Here is an 18,465-nt window from a genome sequence, read left to right as displayed (position 1 = left end):
GATATATTCTATCTATAATGAATGCCAGACGGGTGCACTCATAAAGTGTCGATACATTTTTAAAAAGTATCGATCCCAAAAACATCGAAACCCATAATTATAATGTAATACGTAATTTTGTAATATAACCGGTATATTTATATCGATTTTATGTGAGAATACGTTTACATAATGTGTCGACACTTTTTAATGTTGTGTCGATACTTTTTTCCAGAATGAATGCCCAAAAGGGTGAACGCATATAGTGTCGATACATTTATAAAAAAAATATCGATCCAAAAAATATTGAAACCGATAATTATAATGCAATAGGTAAATTTGCAATGTTACCGGTATAAATATACCGGTTTACTTATAAAATAGGTCAATATAAGCGCTACCTATTACATTATATAAGCGTTACCTAATATGTTATTGTACTTGATAATATTTCCGGTTAAATACCTATTTTATTATATAAGCGTTACCTATTACATTATATAAGCGTTACCTAATATGGTATTGTACTTGATAATATTTCCGGTTAAATAATATATAACATAACCGGTCTAAATTTTAACCGGTCACGTCGTATATTAACCGTTTTTTAGGCGCCGCACAACAGAAGTTCCCCATGATTACCATTTGTACTGTTTATGGATTCACACTTTGAATAAATTTTCGTCGCTTAAAATAGGCAGTAAATAAAGCGAAATATATTATGAGTGATACGAGTTTAAGTTTAAGTATTTTCGAGCTTGAGATAAATTTTAAGTTTTGATTTTGAGTTCGAGTCAAACTTAAAAATTTAAGTTCACAAATTTTTTAATCGAGCTCAGTCAAACTTAAAAATCCAAGCTTCCACATTGTCAAGTTTGACATCAGGTTCTGCAGAAAAAGATAGTAATTCACCAACAAGTTCGAATCTATTTGAGAACGGTAAAGAAGATTGGTATCCAATAAGTTACCTCTTCAAACCAGAAATGATACGTTTCCGTTATATTCGTCTTCCTCCACGCACAGAGATCGAATATATTCATGCCATAAGCCCGTGCACATTCATTAGGATCTAAATGCTTAGCTATAACGGGGTGGGAAAAGTTGAGGTAGTTTCTGAAATGTTTGGACATCACCCATTCACCATCACCGTTATATGTTTCAACAGCTCCGTTAACTTTTTCATGTAGATCGATCTCTCAAAGAGGAGACAAATCATGTTCAATTACGACATCGTCATCTAAAAATATCACTTTGTTGAGGTCCGGAAAGAGCTGTTCGAAACGCATAACCAGAACATATATTTAGAAGGAAAAAACACTAATAAACAGCATTGTTTTGCAGATAACTAGTTACCTCCGGCAATATATATTAAGATGGTTGAGTAACGATATATACTTTGGGCTTCGAGCCTGCAATGTAGAAGCAAATTTTCGAGTAGTAGTATCGGAGAGATTTGCCTCTGTAATATGACTACCGTGATTGAAATTTTCGATGTCTTTACGGTTCTCTACATTTTCAAGCGAAGGAACATTCTCTCTAGTCAATCAATCGAATTGATGAACACCTTTCACTTCAACTATGGCGGGTGATACAGGGTTTAACGCGAACCAAGAATGCATACCCACATACGTTTTCTTGTCTGTGATGATGTGGAAGACTATCTTGTCTGGTTGTAGCGACGATTCTATAGCGGAAGTAACAACGACCGAGGTAGCCAACATGTTGTCTGTTGACAGGATAAAGTGGTGGTAAGACTTGTTAGAAACCACTGGGAGAAGCTCCGGAGTAGGCAGTTGTCGACGTGCATGAGCATTCGAAGAATATTCATTCGTTAAACGCAGAGAAAGACAATGGATTCCTCTGGGGATGGAACTCGCTGCAAAGTGTTTGTTCATCAACTTCGAAAATTTAGACTCCCTCGTTTCTCTTTCAAGTTTCTCTACCGTTGCTCTTACCATTAATGCGAAGGTCTGTTCATCATACTGGTTGTTCATTTCAGAAACAGGTTGCATAAATGAATCCTGAAGCTTTAGACCTTCTGGGATTTCCTCTCGGTTTACTTGATTCAAAATCTCATACAAGTCCTAACCAGTCTGTGTTAAACAATCAATAGCATCACAAAAAAAGCAATCCGTCATTAATAATTTTTTTCACCATAAGACAAATCCAGAATACATTCTACGGTACCTAGAGAATATGATACTTACCTCCAAATCATCGACTCTCCCAAGAAGCCTTGGACCTAACCGTCTACCTAAACAACCTGTGCAGGGTAGAACAACAAGAAAAATAAAATGTCACGGTCGTCATAGGAAAACAAAAGGCAAAACAGAGGAAAAAGCATACCAATCTAGCAAGGTATCTTAAAATGCAGCAACGAAAACATATCACCGATTTAAGAGCGAACGCCAACACACACTATATTGTCATATAATATGCATCATCCACAAACTGAATCAAAGTAGCATGAATAAGAAAAATGTGGCATTATAGTATCAAGCGAATCAAATGGCAAAGAAAAATATACATTAAGAAAGTGATAATTAGGATAACTTAGATTCCAAGAAATGCCAACAATTAAACTAATATCAAAGTAGCTCTCAAGTCTCACCCCACTAAATGCATAACAAAAAGGAATAGAGATCAAATCCAATGAAAATATTGCAGACAACTAGTAAAGAAAAGCATAATTATCATGTAATGTTTAGCAGTATGCTAGAATAATTAAGAAAATATTATTAGAATAAACAATTATGAATTTCGTCAAGGATATAAAGAATATAAAAATAGGCTCTCTATGTTCTATTTCTGTGTTTTAAAGTGTCTCATGAAACTACCGAGGTTAAATGATGTGGTGGGATGCATGATAATTTTCTATGATGCTTATTATACATTTGTAAACCTTCTCGACGTTTTAGGACCTTCAAAAGATCCTGAAACATATTCAAATCTTCAATTTCTCTTGGACCTCGAGAAATTTAAAAAATATATATGTGAAAAGAACATCTCCAAAAGAAGGATCTCGAATACTTAACATCTCTTGAGAAGTCACGATAATTTGACATAATCTCTGACAAACCCACGTAATCTATCAGTTGATTATATATTAACTTAGTCTGTCAACCTAGAAGTAGCCATAATGACCTTACGTCGTTCTCTAATTCTAAGGATCATTATAAAGCCTCTCAATCAAGATCGAGAGAAAAGATGAATTTTATTTTTACTCACTCATTTATCTTCTATATCCTTATGAAGATAAAAGATCTTGATATCAGTTAACAGTCATCTAACCACCAATTGTGACTCTTCGTTCAAATCATAATGAATGAACAATCTATAGTCGTCATGACCTATTTGTTTCCATCAATAAATAGTATGGTGAGCGAGGAACACCTCATGTGTGTGTACGCGTGCGTGCATGCTTGGGTGGGTTTGCGGTGGTGTGTAGGAAAAGATCCCTAGGAAGATAACGGTGATAAAGTGATGCAATCTACTTACCCAAATCACTCTTCCTACAAACGTTAGAAAACTACTATGATACCACCAATCTTAGGACCTGTTAAGCATATTCACCAACTTGGTAAACCACACAAATTATCTCAGAAATGAAATTGCATTTTTTTCTTCTAAAATATCTCAAGTTTCTATTCTCTAAAATATATTTTCCATAACTCAAACAAAATATAATTAAAATATTCAATATAAAATATAAAAGTTTTAAACAAAACAAAATCTATTAAATTTCTTATACATGAAGTGACCTATCACATCCCCATATTAACAACAATTTCTGTTGACCCCAATTTCTACTTAACATTTGTATGCCTATTTACATTTGGTTTTTAATTTTGAAGTATAAACTAAACTATTTGCTAATTGTGAAGAAAAATCCCATCGATTTATTGTCGAGTGTTGTATTTTATTTCTCTCCATGTATTACAATAATCGACAAGACAAAATAATAATATTAAATTTTAAGTGAAAATTTTAAAAATAAAAAAAAACAGATAATGTTGAAAATATAAAAAGCTGTCAGCTTAATGAAGACTTAATAAATGATTTTAATCTCTATTACGTATTTATAAGTTAATTATTTAATGAGAAAGGAATTTTAGATTACAAGAAGTATTATCCGAATAAATTCTTACTCATAATTAAAAGAAATATACTTCCATAAGACCATAAGGTTCACTAAATCCATACTACAAGGGCAGACTGAAGCTCTCCGTAAATTACCACACAATTACATGCTAATATAAAGGGGCTCTTATTCAGTTTTTTTATTGAACTTCAATTATTACATGTTTTCGTTGCATGGGAATTCAAATACAGTAATGACAGAGAGCAGATTATTATTAACAGGACAGCTCTCATAGTTGAAAAAGTGTGGGCCAAACTATGGTAATTCCACAGGCTTAATGTTCCAAATCTCCCGGGCGTATTCATGGATTGTTCTGTCACTGCTGAATTTGTAAGAACCTGCAGTGTTCATGATCGACATACTTGTCCATCTCTGCCACATCCCCATAAAACACACATTCAGGATTTGTTATGTAATGTAATGTAACGAAAGCAAGAAAGAAAAAGGTTGCTCACTTTTTGGTCTTTATATGCTTCATCCACCTTTGCTTGGCAATCTATATAACTAGGGAAGTCTTTGCCCACAAGGAAATAGTCTGCCCGACCGAAACCTTCGTTTCCTTCTAATGATCCCAACAGTTCATCGTAGCTGGAGGAACCGAATACACCACTTCTCACAAACTTTTTAACTTCTTCAAACCGAGGATCTGGGGTGAACTGCGGGAAGATGTCAACTATGTCAATGAAGAGATAAAATAAATAAATTGGAGAAAACGAAAACCAGTAATGTGACCATGCAAAGCATACCTTCCCCTCAGCTCTTTCTTTCCGAAGCCCTGCAATCTCGTTAGCTCTAGCCCCAAAGAGGAAAAAGTTGTCTTCTCCAACTTCTTCTCGTATTTCGACGTTGGCACCATCCAAGGTCCCAATTAGAATGCAACCGTTCATCGCGAACTTCATATTGCTTGTTCCACTTGCCTCCATCCCAGCAGTACTGCATAAAGGGAAAACAATATAAAAGGATGGATAGAAATTTGGATGCCCCAGGGTCAACTCTGAGATCAAATTGTAATATAAGGATCTAAAGGCATGTATCGAGCTCATTGGAAATCCGAGAAAGCATGGGATTCATTTTTATGTCAAAACCAAAAGAGCTTGACCTCCATTAAGCTTTATGCATTGAAATTAAGCCAAGTAAATATAAAATAACTAATGCATAGCACTTCATCGAACAGAAGGCTTCCCCAAGCTATATACAAGTGGAAGCTAAGAAACTTTCTTGCGTTCTATGTTCCTTAGACACGAATTTATGCCCGGGTCCAGCACAGCTATAATCAACATTTTAAAATAGTTTCAATAATTTAAAGGTTATATCCTGATTCTCATGTCTGAATATGCATCAGATATGTAAAGAATTACCCATACAATGAATAAAATTGAAATACCTGATATGTTGTGATAGCTCACTTGCAGGGATAAGCAATTCAGCCACACTCACATTGTAGTCGGGAACAAAAATAACCTAAAATTAGAACATATTAAGCCATTTCGTCTGACTAGTGATATCAAAGAAATCAAGTAAATTATTAACATAAATTTCACAGAATGGAATTTTTATTGTGATATCAGGGAAGAACGCCTTATTAGGTTTATGTATCATATTATTAAGTCAAAACATACCTTCAGCAAATCACCAATATCAGGATCATGATTAACCGTAGCCCCAACATCAGTAATGAATTTCACAATTCTCTTGGCTTGAACATAAGTGGCAAATGCTTTTCCCCCGAATATGCAAACACGTGGAACAAACTTTTTCTTTCTTTCTGAAGCACTCATTTCTTTCATCATCTTGTACCGGTAAACAATACCCAAAATGTTCAGCAGCTGACGCTTGTACTCATGGATGCGCTTCACCTGAAATTCAATGTAGATTTTGTTCTCCTTGATTACATGATAACTGAGGATATGTACAGTTCTTTGATTACATTTTAGGAAAGCACAGTTGACAAGAAAAATTACCTGGATGTCAAACATTGAATCAGGGCTTACTGTATAGCCCGTCTTTTCTTTAATAAGGGATGCAACCTTCAATTTGTTGTTCCTTTTTGCAGCCCTCCACTGGGCTTGAAGATCCTCACTATCTGCAAACTATGAACATGCGCCACAACACTGATTAGGGTCTAGTGTAATAGCTGAAGGATTCAAACATTTTCTCGTATGTAAATAAATTTGAATTAACCTAAAAAATGCCTAATCTGTGATATAACAACAAATATTAGATATAGGCGTGTACATAAATGGCAAGAAAAACGGGACTAGATTCTACACAAGGCAATCAGGCAGTTTCCTTTTGTTGTGAAAGAAGCATTTTAGAAGGTAGGTCTGATCCCGCTAGTTTGTTGCTCGTGCAAGTTGAGGAGTCATTGTCATCACCGTTCATTCAAAGGGTGTAATTAAATTTCACTTCTATGAAACATACATAATGACTGTACTATAAGTTTGACAAGGAAAGGAAAAGTCTCAGATATGGAATATTACCTTTCTAAGTTCAGATAACTTCTCTGTATTTAAAACCCAATCTTCAGAGCCTGTCCAGCTCGTTATAATTTTACTCAAGTCTGGATTGCAGAAACGGATCCATCTTCTTGGTGTGACCCCATTTGTTTTATTTTGAAATTTCTCAGGCCACAACTGCCAAAATTAGAGCGCAGTGATTAATAATAATTTTCCTAGTAACAAACTGAAGAAACTCAGTTTTATTATTAAGTTGCACACGTTTCATAATTAAAGAAAGAGGTTTTATAAATTGCATTTACCTGAAAAAAATCATTAAAAACTTCATCTTTTACTATCTCGCTATGTATCTCAGCAACTCCATTCACTGCATGACCACCTACAACGCATAGATTAGCCATACGAACCAACTTAGGGGGCTCTGGTACGGGTTCCGGGATCTTCTTTTTCTTCCCCTGAATGCCTCCCTTTACATATTTACTTTTCCCACCAGCAGGCTCAAGTTCTTCTTCTTCATCATCTTCTTCCTCCTCTTCAGATTCACCAAGTTCATCAGTGGAAACATCAACAGGACTTGCCTTGGGTTTAACTAGTAAATCAGAAAACGCAGCTGGCAGCTCAACATTTTCTAAAATCCTCATCTGCTTCAGCTTCTTCTCCAGTAAGTTAGAATCTGCTTGACCATATTCTGAGACTATGGTACGGACTAGCTGCAAATGGTATAGTATAAATAGGAAGCAAATCGAATAAGAATAGAAATTCCAAAAATGAAAATGGAGGTTTTGTCTTATGTATTTGTTCCATCTGACCTCCTCATCTATCATTTCTATAATCTCCACATGTCGAGGCAACAATTTCTGCATAAGTTCTAAACTCCATTTCTCCAAAGCCTCAGGCAGAACGGTATGGTTTGTGTATGCCACAGTTCTGAAAAAGAGCATTACTGTGAATATAGAGTATGGCTTGAGCTTCTTAATAACCTCTTGCAGCATATATATTTGAAAAGGAAAATAAAGGATCTGTTCCACATAAAGTGAAAACAACATAGCTTAAGAGTACCTTTGGGTGATATTCCAGGTCTCTTTCCAGCTTAGACCTTTCACATCGATCAAAATTCTCATCAGCTCTGGAATGCAAAGTGTGGGGTGCGTATCATTCATTTGCACAGCAACCTTTTCAGGAAACTCCTCCCATTTGACCTTCGTTCCTGATCTTCTCTCGAAACGTGCAATTATATCTTGTAGAGACGCTGAGCACAGGGTATATTGTTGCTTTAAACGAAGGGTTTTTCCTTCAAGAGATTCATCCCCGGGGTAGAGTACATAGCAAATCTAACAGTCAAATATATATTATATAATTCATCCTCAACATACCACTTGGATCAACACTGTACATGAAAAATCACCACTAAAAAATGACAACATTATCTAGATGTCATTAAGGGCATAAATGATGCAGAGACGAATCAGAAAGCAGTTAAAATTCTTGATATTTCTGATAGAGGAAAACCGCGGAACAATTGCCGAAACTGTTGACATGTATACTCGGTCTAAGACCAATAACCATTCTAGAAATTTTATTGTATTACTTTAGTGTAAAGAACCTTGGTCCAGACTCTCCTCCTGACATAGCTCCAGGAAGTCGGATTTCTGATGAAACTATGAAGAGGCGTCCCAACAAATAGCTTTACTTGTGAAGAGCTAAGAAGATATATTGTCAGAAGCAAATATAGATATTGAAAAGAAATAAGAACAGACCTTTTCAGCATTATATAGGGCCCCAGCTGCTTGGGTATGTTCTCCGGAGTTAAACATAGATAGATCAAACTCTCCCGACGGAGCTTTTGTTGACCAGAGTCTTAGGCTGATTGTGGTTTTAGTTTCATACCCTGGTATTGGGACATCATAAGCAACAGCCTTTATATCCTCTCCTCCAATCCAGTGTTTCTTTCCATCTGAATCTGTAAGAACCTTTCCGTAAAACTTGATAGGATATGTGACATCATTTCTCACAATTTCCCAAGGATTGCTCATCTGAAAGGGGAACCATAATCAAGACGGATAAGAAGTTAGTCAATTCAGAGAGGGGAAAAACATCAGTGTTCATTATGCAGATGTCATATAGACATGCGTACATTTATTTCTACAATGATTGCTTCAAAGGAGAGATAACAAAAAGCAAGTATACCTCAAGCCAATCTTCAGCAACTTCTTCCTGCCCATCCTTCGTAATACGCTGTTTGAATAAGCCATACTTATATCTAAGCCCATAACCCCATGCTGGATAATTTAATGTTGCCAACGAATCCAGAAAGCAGGAGGCAAGTCGACCAAGGCCTCCATTCCCTAGGGCAGCATCTGGCTCCTATAAATCAACCAAAGAATTTAGCTCTCATGGCAATGTGAATGCAATCACATAGACACTCTTCCTGCGTTTCATTTTAACAAAGACAATATAAATCCGAAAGGGAAGATTTTTAGAAAGAACCAAAGGGAAATGTTCAATATTTCTACAATGGCACTATTGTAGCTAGCTGGTAAAGGATTCAAATGATGGCCAGTTGCTTTAATGGAACAGAAAATTTATCAATAACCAAGTCAATGAATATAGTTCAAATCAATTCAAGGGTAAACACCAATAGTTTAGTTCTAGAGCAATCTTGAGAGTCTTTTGTCCTTTACAATTATTCATTACTGTCAGAATGTGATGTAAAGTAAGGCGCGCAAAAGAAAAAAACTTATATACACCAACCAACCTGGGTAGCTATTTCTTCTAGGTTGTGTCCAAGATTGCTCAAAGCCTCTTCATAAGCTCCAGTAAACCCCAAATTACCAATTGCGTTCAACAGAGCCCGACCCTGTAGAAGAAATAAAAAAAAGGCTGAAATAGTAAGATTTCAAAGTGATTTACAGAACTCAAGAATTGAACGTCGAAAAAGTGCAAACCTGTAGAAATTCCATTGACAAATAGTAAGCCTGTTTTACATTCAATCTTTCATAATGATCATATGTGGCATTCCAGTTTACGATGAGAGCGTCGCGAATGCTTTGTGCAGTTGCAAAATAAGCCTTGGGAAGCTCGAACTTCTGAGGGGAAAACAATGGGGTGAACTCCGCATGGTATTTGATACTAGAAGAAATAGATGAAGCATCTGGAGGAAAGGGATGAAGACTACCAGGAGATTCTGCATCAAATGAAAAAAGAACAAAAATTAAAATGAAACGGAAACGGAAAAGTTGTAAGCTAAGGACATAGTAATACATAAAGAAAAGTTGAAGGCAATATATACATACAATTAACACACACAAAATCCACAAGTTTACAATTAACCAAAAAAATAAACATGAAAAATAAAAAGTAAAAACAGAGGATCTCCATTTGTGTACAGGCATTACAGGAGGAGATCGAACCTTCTTGCTGAGTTAGCGGATCTTTGACCTTCTGCTGGTGCTCACTCGACACATTCCTCACCGAGAACGACCTCTTCATCGGCCTAAGCTGCCACTTCCTCATCAAAATCAGCCGATCCACCTTGGTTCCTCTTCTACCTCCGCCACCGCCACCATTTTTCCCTCGGCCGAAGTCGACGAATCTCGCCACCGCATTGCAACCGGAAACTGCCTCCGTTCCACTCGGCATCGCAGAGTATTGCCACGTAGCCATCTGTCTTTGGAATTTTATGTAAACCAGAGGAGATCAAAGATCACCAATCTCAAGTCAGTACAGAAAATGACCGATTCACGAGAATTATATAATATGCATGGAGTTCCGATCACCTGCTATTCAAATAATTTCTCGTTTCACTTGATTTCCACCTGGACACATTTCATTAGTCCACGTGGGAAATCATTTTACCGTTAATATTACTGCTTATGGAGTTTCAATCAAGTAAAATCATATCATTTTTTCTCTCTTCGCCACCGTACACCTGGCTCTCTATTATTTTACTCCTTTAAGATATCGGTGACGTGGCGTGATCTGAATGGTGGGATTCAAGTTTCTGATTTGGGTAAAGGGAGGAGAGGAGTGTGAGATATTTTTACATTTTCTCCCACGGGAAAAGGACAAAAGCGAAGGAGAGGAATGTAGCTCTGCTCCGTCCACTTGTAACCATTTATTGGATTTGGTTATACAGTGAGTTTGTTGAAATTATGTCTGTGTACACCCGAATATCAACGGTCAAGATTTAAAGTGTAAAACGACAAGAGCCATATATCAATCATTTCTATCTCATTATTATGTATATTTTTGCAAATATTAATTTTAATATGAAGATGAACAATAACTGCTCTACTTGTACGGTTGGGAGTGAGGAAGTCAAAATGGCTCTTAGAAAGATAGGGAGGGACAAAGCTGTTGGTCTAGATCAAATTCCTATCACTGTGTGGCTGGCCCTAGGAGAAGAGGGAGTAAAGTGGTTGATCAACATCTTTAATATTATTTTAGAGACTGCTAAGATGCCAGAGGAGTGGAGAGAGTCTACGGTGATACCAATCTATAAGAATAAAGGAGATCCCCAATGTTGTGGTAATTATAGAGGTATTAAACTACTCAGTCATACCATGAAGCTATGGGAAAGGGTTATAGAGGCTAGGTTGAGACAGATTACTACGGTTTCGGAAAACCAATTTGGTTTTATGCCAAGTAGGTCTACTACGGAGGTGATTCATCTACTTCGACAGCTTATGGAGAAATATAGGGAAAAAAATAGAGATCTTCACATGGCGTTCATTGACCTTGAGAAGGCATATGATAGCGTTCCCCGCAATACGATCTGGAAGACCTTGGAAACGAGACGGATCCCAACTGCTTATATCCGGGCGATTCGTGATATGTACTGTCGATCTACTACATATGTCAGGACTATAGTTGGGGACATAGAGGCTTTCCCAGTAGAAATCGGACTCCATCAGGGGTCGGCTCTTAGCCCTTATATCTTCGCCTTGATTATAGACGACATCTATTGTGCGACACCAGATGGTGTTCCATGGTGTATGCTTTTCGCTGACGACATTGTCCTAGTTACTGAAACAAAAACTGAGCTGAATAGTAGACTATATAACTGGAAGAAAGCTTTGGAAGAAAAAGGTCTAAGGATCAATACTGAAAAGACAGAGTATTTATGTTCAAACTTCAGTGGGAACCAAAACGATGAAGATGTAGACGTATGCATCGAAGGACACGTTCTCCCCTCTAAGGATTGTTTCAAGTATCTAGGGTCTATGATACATAAAGATGGGGGTGTAGATGATGATGTAACGCACCGTATAAAGGCGAGATGGCTAAAGTGGAGGGCAGCTACAGGAGTTTTGTGTGACAAGAAGGTGCCTCTAAAACTTAAGAGAAAATTTTATAGAGTTGCAATAAGACTAGCGCTGATGTATGGATCAGAATGTTGGGCAATCAAGAAGGATCACGTAAGGAGGATGGATGCCAAATAAGAATGCTTCGATGGACATATGGTAAGACTCTGTGGGAAATGACTCCAAACTCTGCAATTAGGATGTCCTTGGGGGTGATGCCTGTATCCAAAAAATTGAGGGAGGGAAGACTACGGTGGTTTGGGCATGTCCTTAGGAGACAACAGTCGGATGCGGTCAGGAGGGTAGAGTCGATTATAGTCAACGGTGCCAGAAGGAGAGGACGACCAAGGAGGAAGTGGGTAGACTGCTTGAGATCTGATTTGAAGGATTTAGTCCTTACCGAGGACATGACCTCTGATAGGAAAGTATGGAGACTTAAGACCAGGGTAGCAGAGTAGTGTGGGTCACAGTCATAAGGTGTAGCGTCTCTGCCTTCTTTTTAATGCCTTTATAGTAATTTCATTGACTTCTACTTTTAATATGTTTCTGTCATGGGAATTTTTGAAGGATTAAAACTAGGATAGCGGAGTAGTGTTGCATTAGTTTAGGTTTTAACCCATTTGACATTTTTCTTTTATCGTAGCTTGCAACAACTGACTTCTGTATATCCTTATCATGTTTCGTCTTTTAAATTTATTTCGGGACTCACGTTTTTTTTTGTCTATATTCAGAGATTTGTATGCAGTGATTTATTTGCAGGGATAACTTCCTATTACAGACGCGCATATGAAGACTGCATATGAAGACTGTTCAACTATGTATTTATTTATTTATTTATTTATTTATTTATACATGCATTGTATTTTATATTTATTTTTAAATTTTTCTGACTGCCAGAGGTCTTCCACGGAAGCTTCTCTCAACCTGGCGTTGGGAACAGCCTACTACCCTACCTCCCCTAATCCCATTATATATGAGAATAGGGTTTTGTTGTTGTTGTTGTTATTACCATCAATATCAATAAATCTTTGGATGATCCCTTCTTGTCAATGATTTTTAAATTCAGTTGATCACAAGAAACGATACAACTTTAATAATAATGTATTATATTATATAAAAAGTTGTAATGAAGTTGCAAAGGCATGATTTATTTATTTAGGTTTAAGTATACAAAAGGTGTCCAACTTATGTTCATTTTTTCTGTTTAGCATCCAACGTTTATTTCGTTTCAATTTGGTGCTTAACATTTCATTCCGTTACTCAAATTGGTCAAGCCGTGAAGCTCTGCTAAGTTTGTATGTTAACCTATTAAAAATGTCACCTGGCATATTTTTTTTAATATTAAAAAATGATTTCTAAAAATAAAAATTTAATTAAAATGAAAAATTAAACTTTATTTAGTTTTTAACCGTTGTAAAAATGTGATTACCCTAAGCAGTCTTTCCCTCTCTTCCCTTTCTCCACCTTTTGTGAAATTAAATTCAAGAACCCTAAATCAATTCTAGGAATCTACATGCATGGAGTGAAGGATGTCAATTGGAAGTTCAAGGCCTCGTTATGGTTCTAGGGTCGTAGAATGTAATTGTGGAATGAAAGCTCCCATTTGCATTTTTAATAAGCCATGGAGTAAAGGAAAATTTTTATGGGTGTTATCAAGTGAAAGAGATAAGTTATGATTTTGTAATAAATTTTTAGGGTTTGCTGATTTATTAGCCTAATTATTTCTTTACTTGCTGATTTAATCTTTTTGTATGCCACAGAATCGATGTAATTTTTTTCAGTGGGCAGATAAGGAACCAGACAATGGATGTATTGATGATGATTTGAAATTTCAATTGGAAATGTTGATGACCAGAAATAGGAATTTGAAAAATGAAAACCAATAATTAGAGGAAATTGTAAAATCATATAAAGCAAAATGTGCAAAGAGGAGGACATATGCTTTATTCTATAAGATAACATTTTTTACTTATTGGGTAGTGTACGTCATGGTGATATTTGATCTTTAGATGAAGGATGGTGTCGACGCCGTTTTTCACCCAGGTGGGGAGAAAACTGGTATAACTTGGGTTTTCTTTGAAAAGGTTTTGAAATGGTTTTATGAAATGTTGGGAGTCGCCACCAACCATTTTTAAGGTGCGATTGTAACACCATAAAAATCGGGTAATTTTAATAAAACATTTTATTTTTATCAAAGTACAAAGTTTTATTTTTAGGGTCTGTGAAAACCAGAAAATAGGTTCGGGATTCAGTTACGCGTGGAGAATAATTATCACCCCACAACGCCCAAAAAATGGAACCTAGTCAATTACTCTATATTTAAAATCAGAAGTTTTGAGTTCGAAGTTTTATTTAATTAAGAAATCACTATGGATACAAATTTGAAGAGGGTGTTCGTTTATTAAAGCCATAATATTCACCTTCTAGCATGAATGTAGGAGATCAATTATTGTGCTCAATAACCAGACATTGCCTTGAGATTTCAAAAATGAAAGGTTTTCTAAAAGGATGTCCATCTACTTCGAGAATTACCAACGGTCACCCCTTGAGCATAATGCGGAGGATACACTCCTTGGTAAATCAACATTGCCTTGTTATTTTAAATCCAAATGTTAGGTGAGTTATTTAAGGCTTCCTCTATCTTCAAGTGTCAAATTATGAAAATTAAAGAACTTATAGGACTAAACCTAGAAATGAAGGCTCTAATATTAATCATATTAGATTTTAACCAGTTATTGGATCGAATAATCGAGATGGTTCCTTGGGCATTTAGGCGAGGGCCAACTCAGATTACTCTTTAAATTAAAAGACTAGATTGAAATCTAAACTAAAGTAGAGACTCTATTTAACGAATTAATTATGTTAAAAGAATATCTAGTTAAAGTTTAGGGGCTAAAAAGTGAGTAAAAAGTGAGAAACCTAAAGTTAAGGGACTAAATCTAGACTAAGGCCCTAGTTATTAATCGAATTAATCATTTTAGTCGGAAAGTCAATTTGAATCCTTGAACACGAAAGCAAGGACCAAATTAAAAATTCCCCTATTTTAAAGGACTAAAGTGTGAAGAATCTAAACCTAAAGGATTGAACTTGAAATCTAGAGATTAACATGCTAAAATTAAAAAAACTAAATTAAATTTAAATTAATCAAGAAAATGTACCTTAGTGGACAAACCTGAAAAGAAATAAAAGAAGGAAATTAGAATGCTTATTAAATAATCTAATTAAATCAATAATTTAAAATAATAAATAAATTAAGAAAATAAACTAAACAAAGCTAAAGAATCAAATGAGTAAAAACAATTTAAAGTAAACAACTATGATGTTGGAAAAGGAACTGAATTGCAATCAATTTAAAATTAGGGACTAAATTAAAATTTATATAAATATTTAGGGATTAAATATTAAATAATTATGTAAATTAAACAAATAAAAAATTGAAATAAATGCAAAATTAAACATACAATTGAAGAATTGAAACAACGACCAAAATACAAAACACGACTAATGTTGAATGACCTAAAAAGAAATAAACCAAAATGTTAGTATTGAAAAATAAAAATGGTAAATAGCAAAATCAGGAAAAAAAATCGAAATAAATAAGGAATTAAAAGAAAACAGGTGACCAAATTGAAAGTTATAAAACATGCGATGGTTGAGGAGAGGGTTTAACCTTTTATCCAAAACGAGTGACTTAGGGTCCCAAAACGACATCGTTTTGGTTGAACTATAAAGCCCCTTTTCTTCCATTTTTTTATCATTTTGGTTGGGCTATAAAGCCCCCCTTTCTTCATGGTTTCCAGAAGATGGTGGAAGCGTTGTCGTCGACTGTCGCTATAACTACCGCATCGTGCTCCTCTTCGATGACCGTTCGAGCCCAAAATTCACTAGGAGGTTTGCCTTGACTTCGAGAGTCCAAATATGGTCTTCGTTTCACGAGATTAGCTTCGAAGTCCACGAAAATGTCGAGACTCTTTGTATCTTTGGGGCTCCGATCTCCGCTGTCCACCGTCGGATCAGGCTGACTCTGAGATATGTCGTATGCCTCCATCGTACGCCCCTCCTCACCTTTGGGATTCGTCTTCGGAGGCTCCCATCGCCGGTGAGAGGCTTTGGCCGAAAGGGTAACTTGATTCTTCTCTTCTATCATTTTTCACGTTTTTTTTTGTTTGGATTGGTTTTGAATGAAAATTGTTGTAACCGTCCCTCGGATGAGCTCGAAATCGGGCTTCGACTTAAATAAACATGTTAGAGCCACCATCGATCATTTAATTTTTTTTTAAAAAAATTAGATTGAGCGGATACCTTAATTTACCCTATTACATGATCTGTATTTTACCATATTTTTTTTTTGAATTCCTATTCTAATTCGATTTGCTTCCTATTTATACCATTTGCAGCTAGTCCGTACTATAGTCTCAGAATATGGTAAAACAGATTCTAACTTACTGGAGAAGAAGCTGAAGCTGAAGCTGAAGCTGAAGCTGAAGCTGAAGCAGATGAGGATTTTAGAAAATGTTGAGCTGCCAGCTCAGTTCTCTGATTTACTAGTTAAACCCAAGGCAAGTCCTGTTGCAATTTCCACTGATAAACTTGACGAATCTGAAGAGGAAGAAAAAGAACTTGAGCCTGCTGATGGAAAAAGTAAATCTGTAAAGAAAGGCATTCAAGGGAAGAAAAAGAAGATCCCGGAACCAGTATCGGAGCCCCCTAAGTTGGTTCGTATGGCTAACCTATGCGACGTAGGTCGTCATGCAGTGAATGGAGTTGCTGCCATACATAGAGAGATAGTAAAAGACGAAGTTTTTAATGTTTTTTTTTTCAGGTAAATGCAATTTATAAAGCCTCTTTCTTTAATTACAAAAGGTGTGCAACTTATAATAAAATTGTGTTTCTTCAGTTTGTTACTAGGAAAATTTAATTGATCTCTGTGCTCAAATTTTGGCAGTTGTGGCCTGAGAAATTTCAAAAGAAAACAAATGGAGTCACATCAAGAAGATGGATCCTTTTCTGCAATCCAGACTTGAGTAAAATCATAACGAGCTGGACAGGCTGGGAAGATTGGGTTTTAAATACTGAAAAGTTGTCTGCACTTAGACAGGTAAATCTGCCATATCTGAGGCTTTTCTTTTTCTTGTACAATCATTTTGTATGTTCCATTAGAAGTTAAATTTAATTACACCCCGTGAATGACCACTGATTATAATGAATCGGTAACTTTTATGAGAAACAAACTGGCTCTTCTAATATGACTTTACATATGATAAAACGTTGGGAATAGGATCCTCCTCCCTTCATTATATCTTCATTATATATTTTTTATATGATAAAACGTTTGAAACATTTGATAAAACTTTTGAAACCTTCGGTTATTACGAAAGACCCTAACCAGTTTTGTGGCGTATGTTCATAGTTTGCGGAAAATGAGGATCTTCAAACCCAGGGAAATGCTTACGTGCGACACTTTAATATAAGATTAAAATAAAAAGTTATCGATTTTGTTATTATTTTAAATAAGAAAATTAGTAAAAAATAATCGAAAATATTATTTTTTTCTACTATTATTATTAATTACCTATATATGTAAACGTGTAAAAAAATCTGATAAAAATGACTGAACATTATTTTTATCTGTTTTTTACCGCATTTACCTATATCGATAATTAAAATCGGTAAAAATAATATTCTTTCCGATATTTTTTATCGATTCTATTATTTAAATAATAAAAAAATTAATAATATTTTATTTTAATCTTATATTAAAATATCACACTGTATAACTTTCCCAAGCCAGTGAAGGGCCGCAAAAGGAGCAACAAGTTAAAGGTTGCATCCCTCATTAAAGAAAAGACAGGCTATAACAGTGAAAGAATGATCATAAATTTTAAGATGAGTTCTAAAATAAATATAAAAAATAAAAATAAATTTATTTTATGGTGTGTATCCTTTTATTCATTTTTTTCTCTAGTTTTATTGATATGTATCATATACATGATTTTAGTGTATGAGTCTTTCAACGAGAATTTTTTGTATACACGGAAACTCAAACCTAAAACATTACTTAAATAATATCAGCCTTACTACTTGAACCAATCTTATTAATTATTATCCTTTTATTCTTATATAATTTATACACTATTAATCTATCAAATATGGAATGAATTTATAACACTAGTGAGATATCTTAATTTAATGCTTGTTGGTAGAGCGTAATATATAGTTGAGATGTCGAGGGAATCATCTTTATTTAATTTATTAGTTATAAACATCTTTTATATATTTAAGAGATAAACAACTTGATATAGACTCACACATTAAAATTAAATGTACTACTCAAATCGATTCAAATTAATTAAGATGAAACCTTAGGACTGGAAGACTAAAAACAAAAAAATCTTTTATCCATAATAATAATAATAATAATAATAATAATAATAATAATAATAATAATAATAATAATAATAATAATAATAATAATAATAATACAACCAACGATATATCCCATCTTATCGAAAGCCTTGGTATTTTTATATCTAAATGGATGCTTGAACAACCACATATTATTTATTTCATTTTTTATATTATTTTA

General features: G+C 35.1%; 1 protein-coding gene and 1 pseudogene across 3 annotated transcripts; both read right to left on the bottom strand.

Moving 5' to 3' along the window:
• Positions 1–823: 823 nt before the first annotated feature.
• LOC120166695 lies at positions 824–2,921 on the bottom strand (annotated as a pseudogene).
• A 1,304-nt stretch (positions 2,922–4,225) lies between these two features.
• On the bottom strand, positions 4,226–10,317 carry LOC120166790 (alpha-glucan phosphorylase 1-like). 3 transcript variants are annotated; one of them, XM_039175990.1, is made up of 15 exons: positions 9,987–10,317; positions 9,522–9,766; positions 9,332–9,433; positions 8,764–8,940; positions 8,334–8,609; positions 7,636–7,907; positions 7,386–7,503; positions 6,879–7,286; positions 6,601–6,753; positions 6,082–6,210; positions 5,740–5,976; positions 5,505–5,581; positions 4,867–5,053; positions 4,576–4,776; positions 4,226–4,492 (listed from the first exon to the last, which is right to left on the bottom strand). In XM_039175990.1, exons 1-15 carry the CDS (start codon positions 10,237–10,239, stop codon positions 4,376–4,378), a joined length of 2,952 nt encoding a protein of 983 aa, XP_039031921.1. In that variant the 5' UTR covers positions 10,240–10,317; the 3' UTR covers positions 4,226–4,375. The 3 variants fall into 3 exon arrangements, with proteins under 3 accessions (XP_039031921.1, XP_039031923.1, XP_039031922.1); XM_039175992.1 differs by having other exon boundaries at positions 9,522–9,727; XM_039175991.1 differs by having other exon boundaries at positions 4,376–4,492; positions 9,522–9,760; positions 9,987–10,239.
• Between the last annotated feature and the right edge of the window lie 8,148 nt (positions 10,318–18,465).

The sequence above is a fragment of the Hibiscus syriacus genome, unplaced genomic scaffold, assembly GCF_006381635.1.
Source record: "Hibiscus syriacus cultivar Baekdansim isolate YM2019G1 unplaced genomic scaffold, ASM638163v2 tig00111644_pilon, whole genome shotgun sequence".
In the NCBI taxonomy this organism is placed as follows: Eukaryota; Viridiplantae; Streptophyta; class Magnoliopsida; order Malvales; family Malvaceae; genus Hibiscus; species Hibiscus syriacus.
This window is presented reverse-complemented; position numbering and strand designations above follow the sequence as displayed.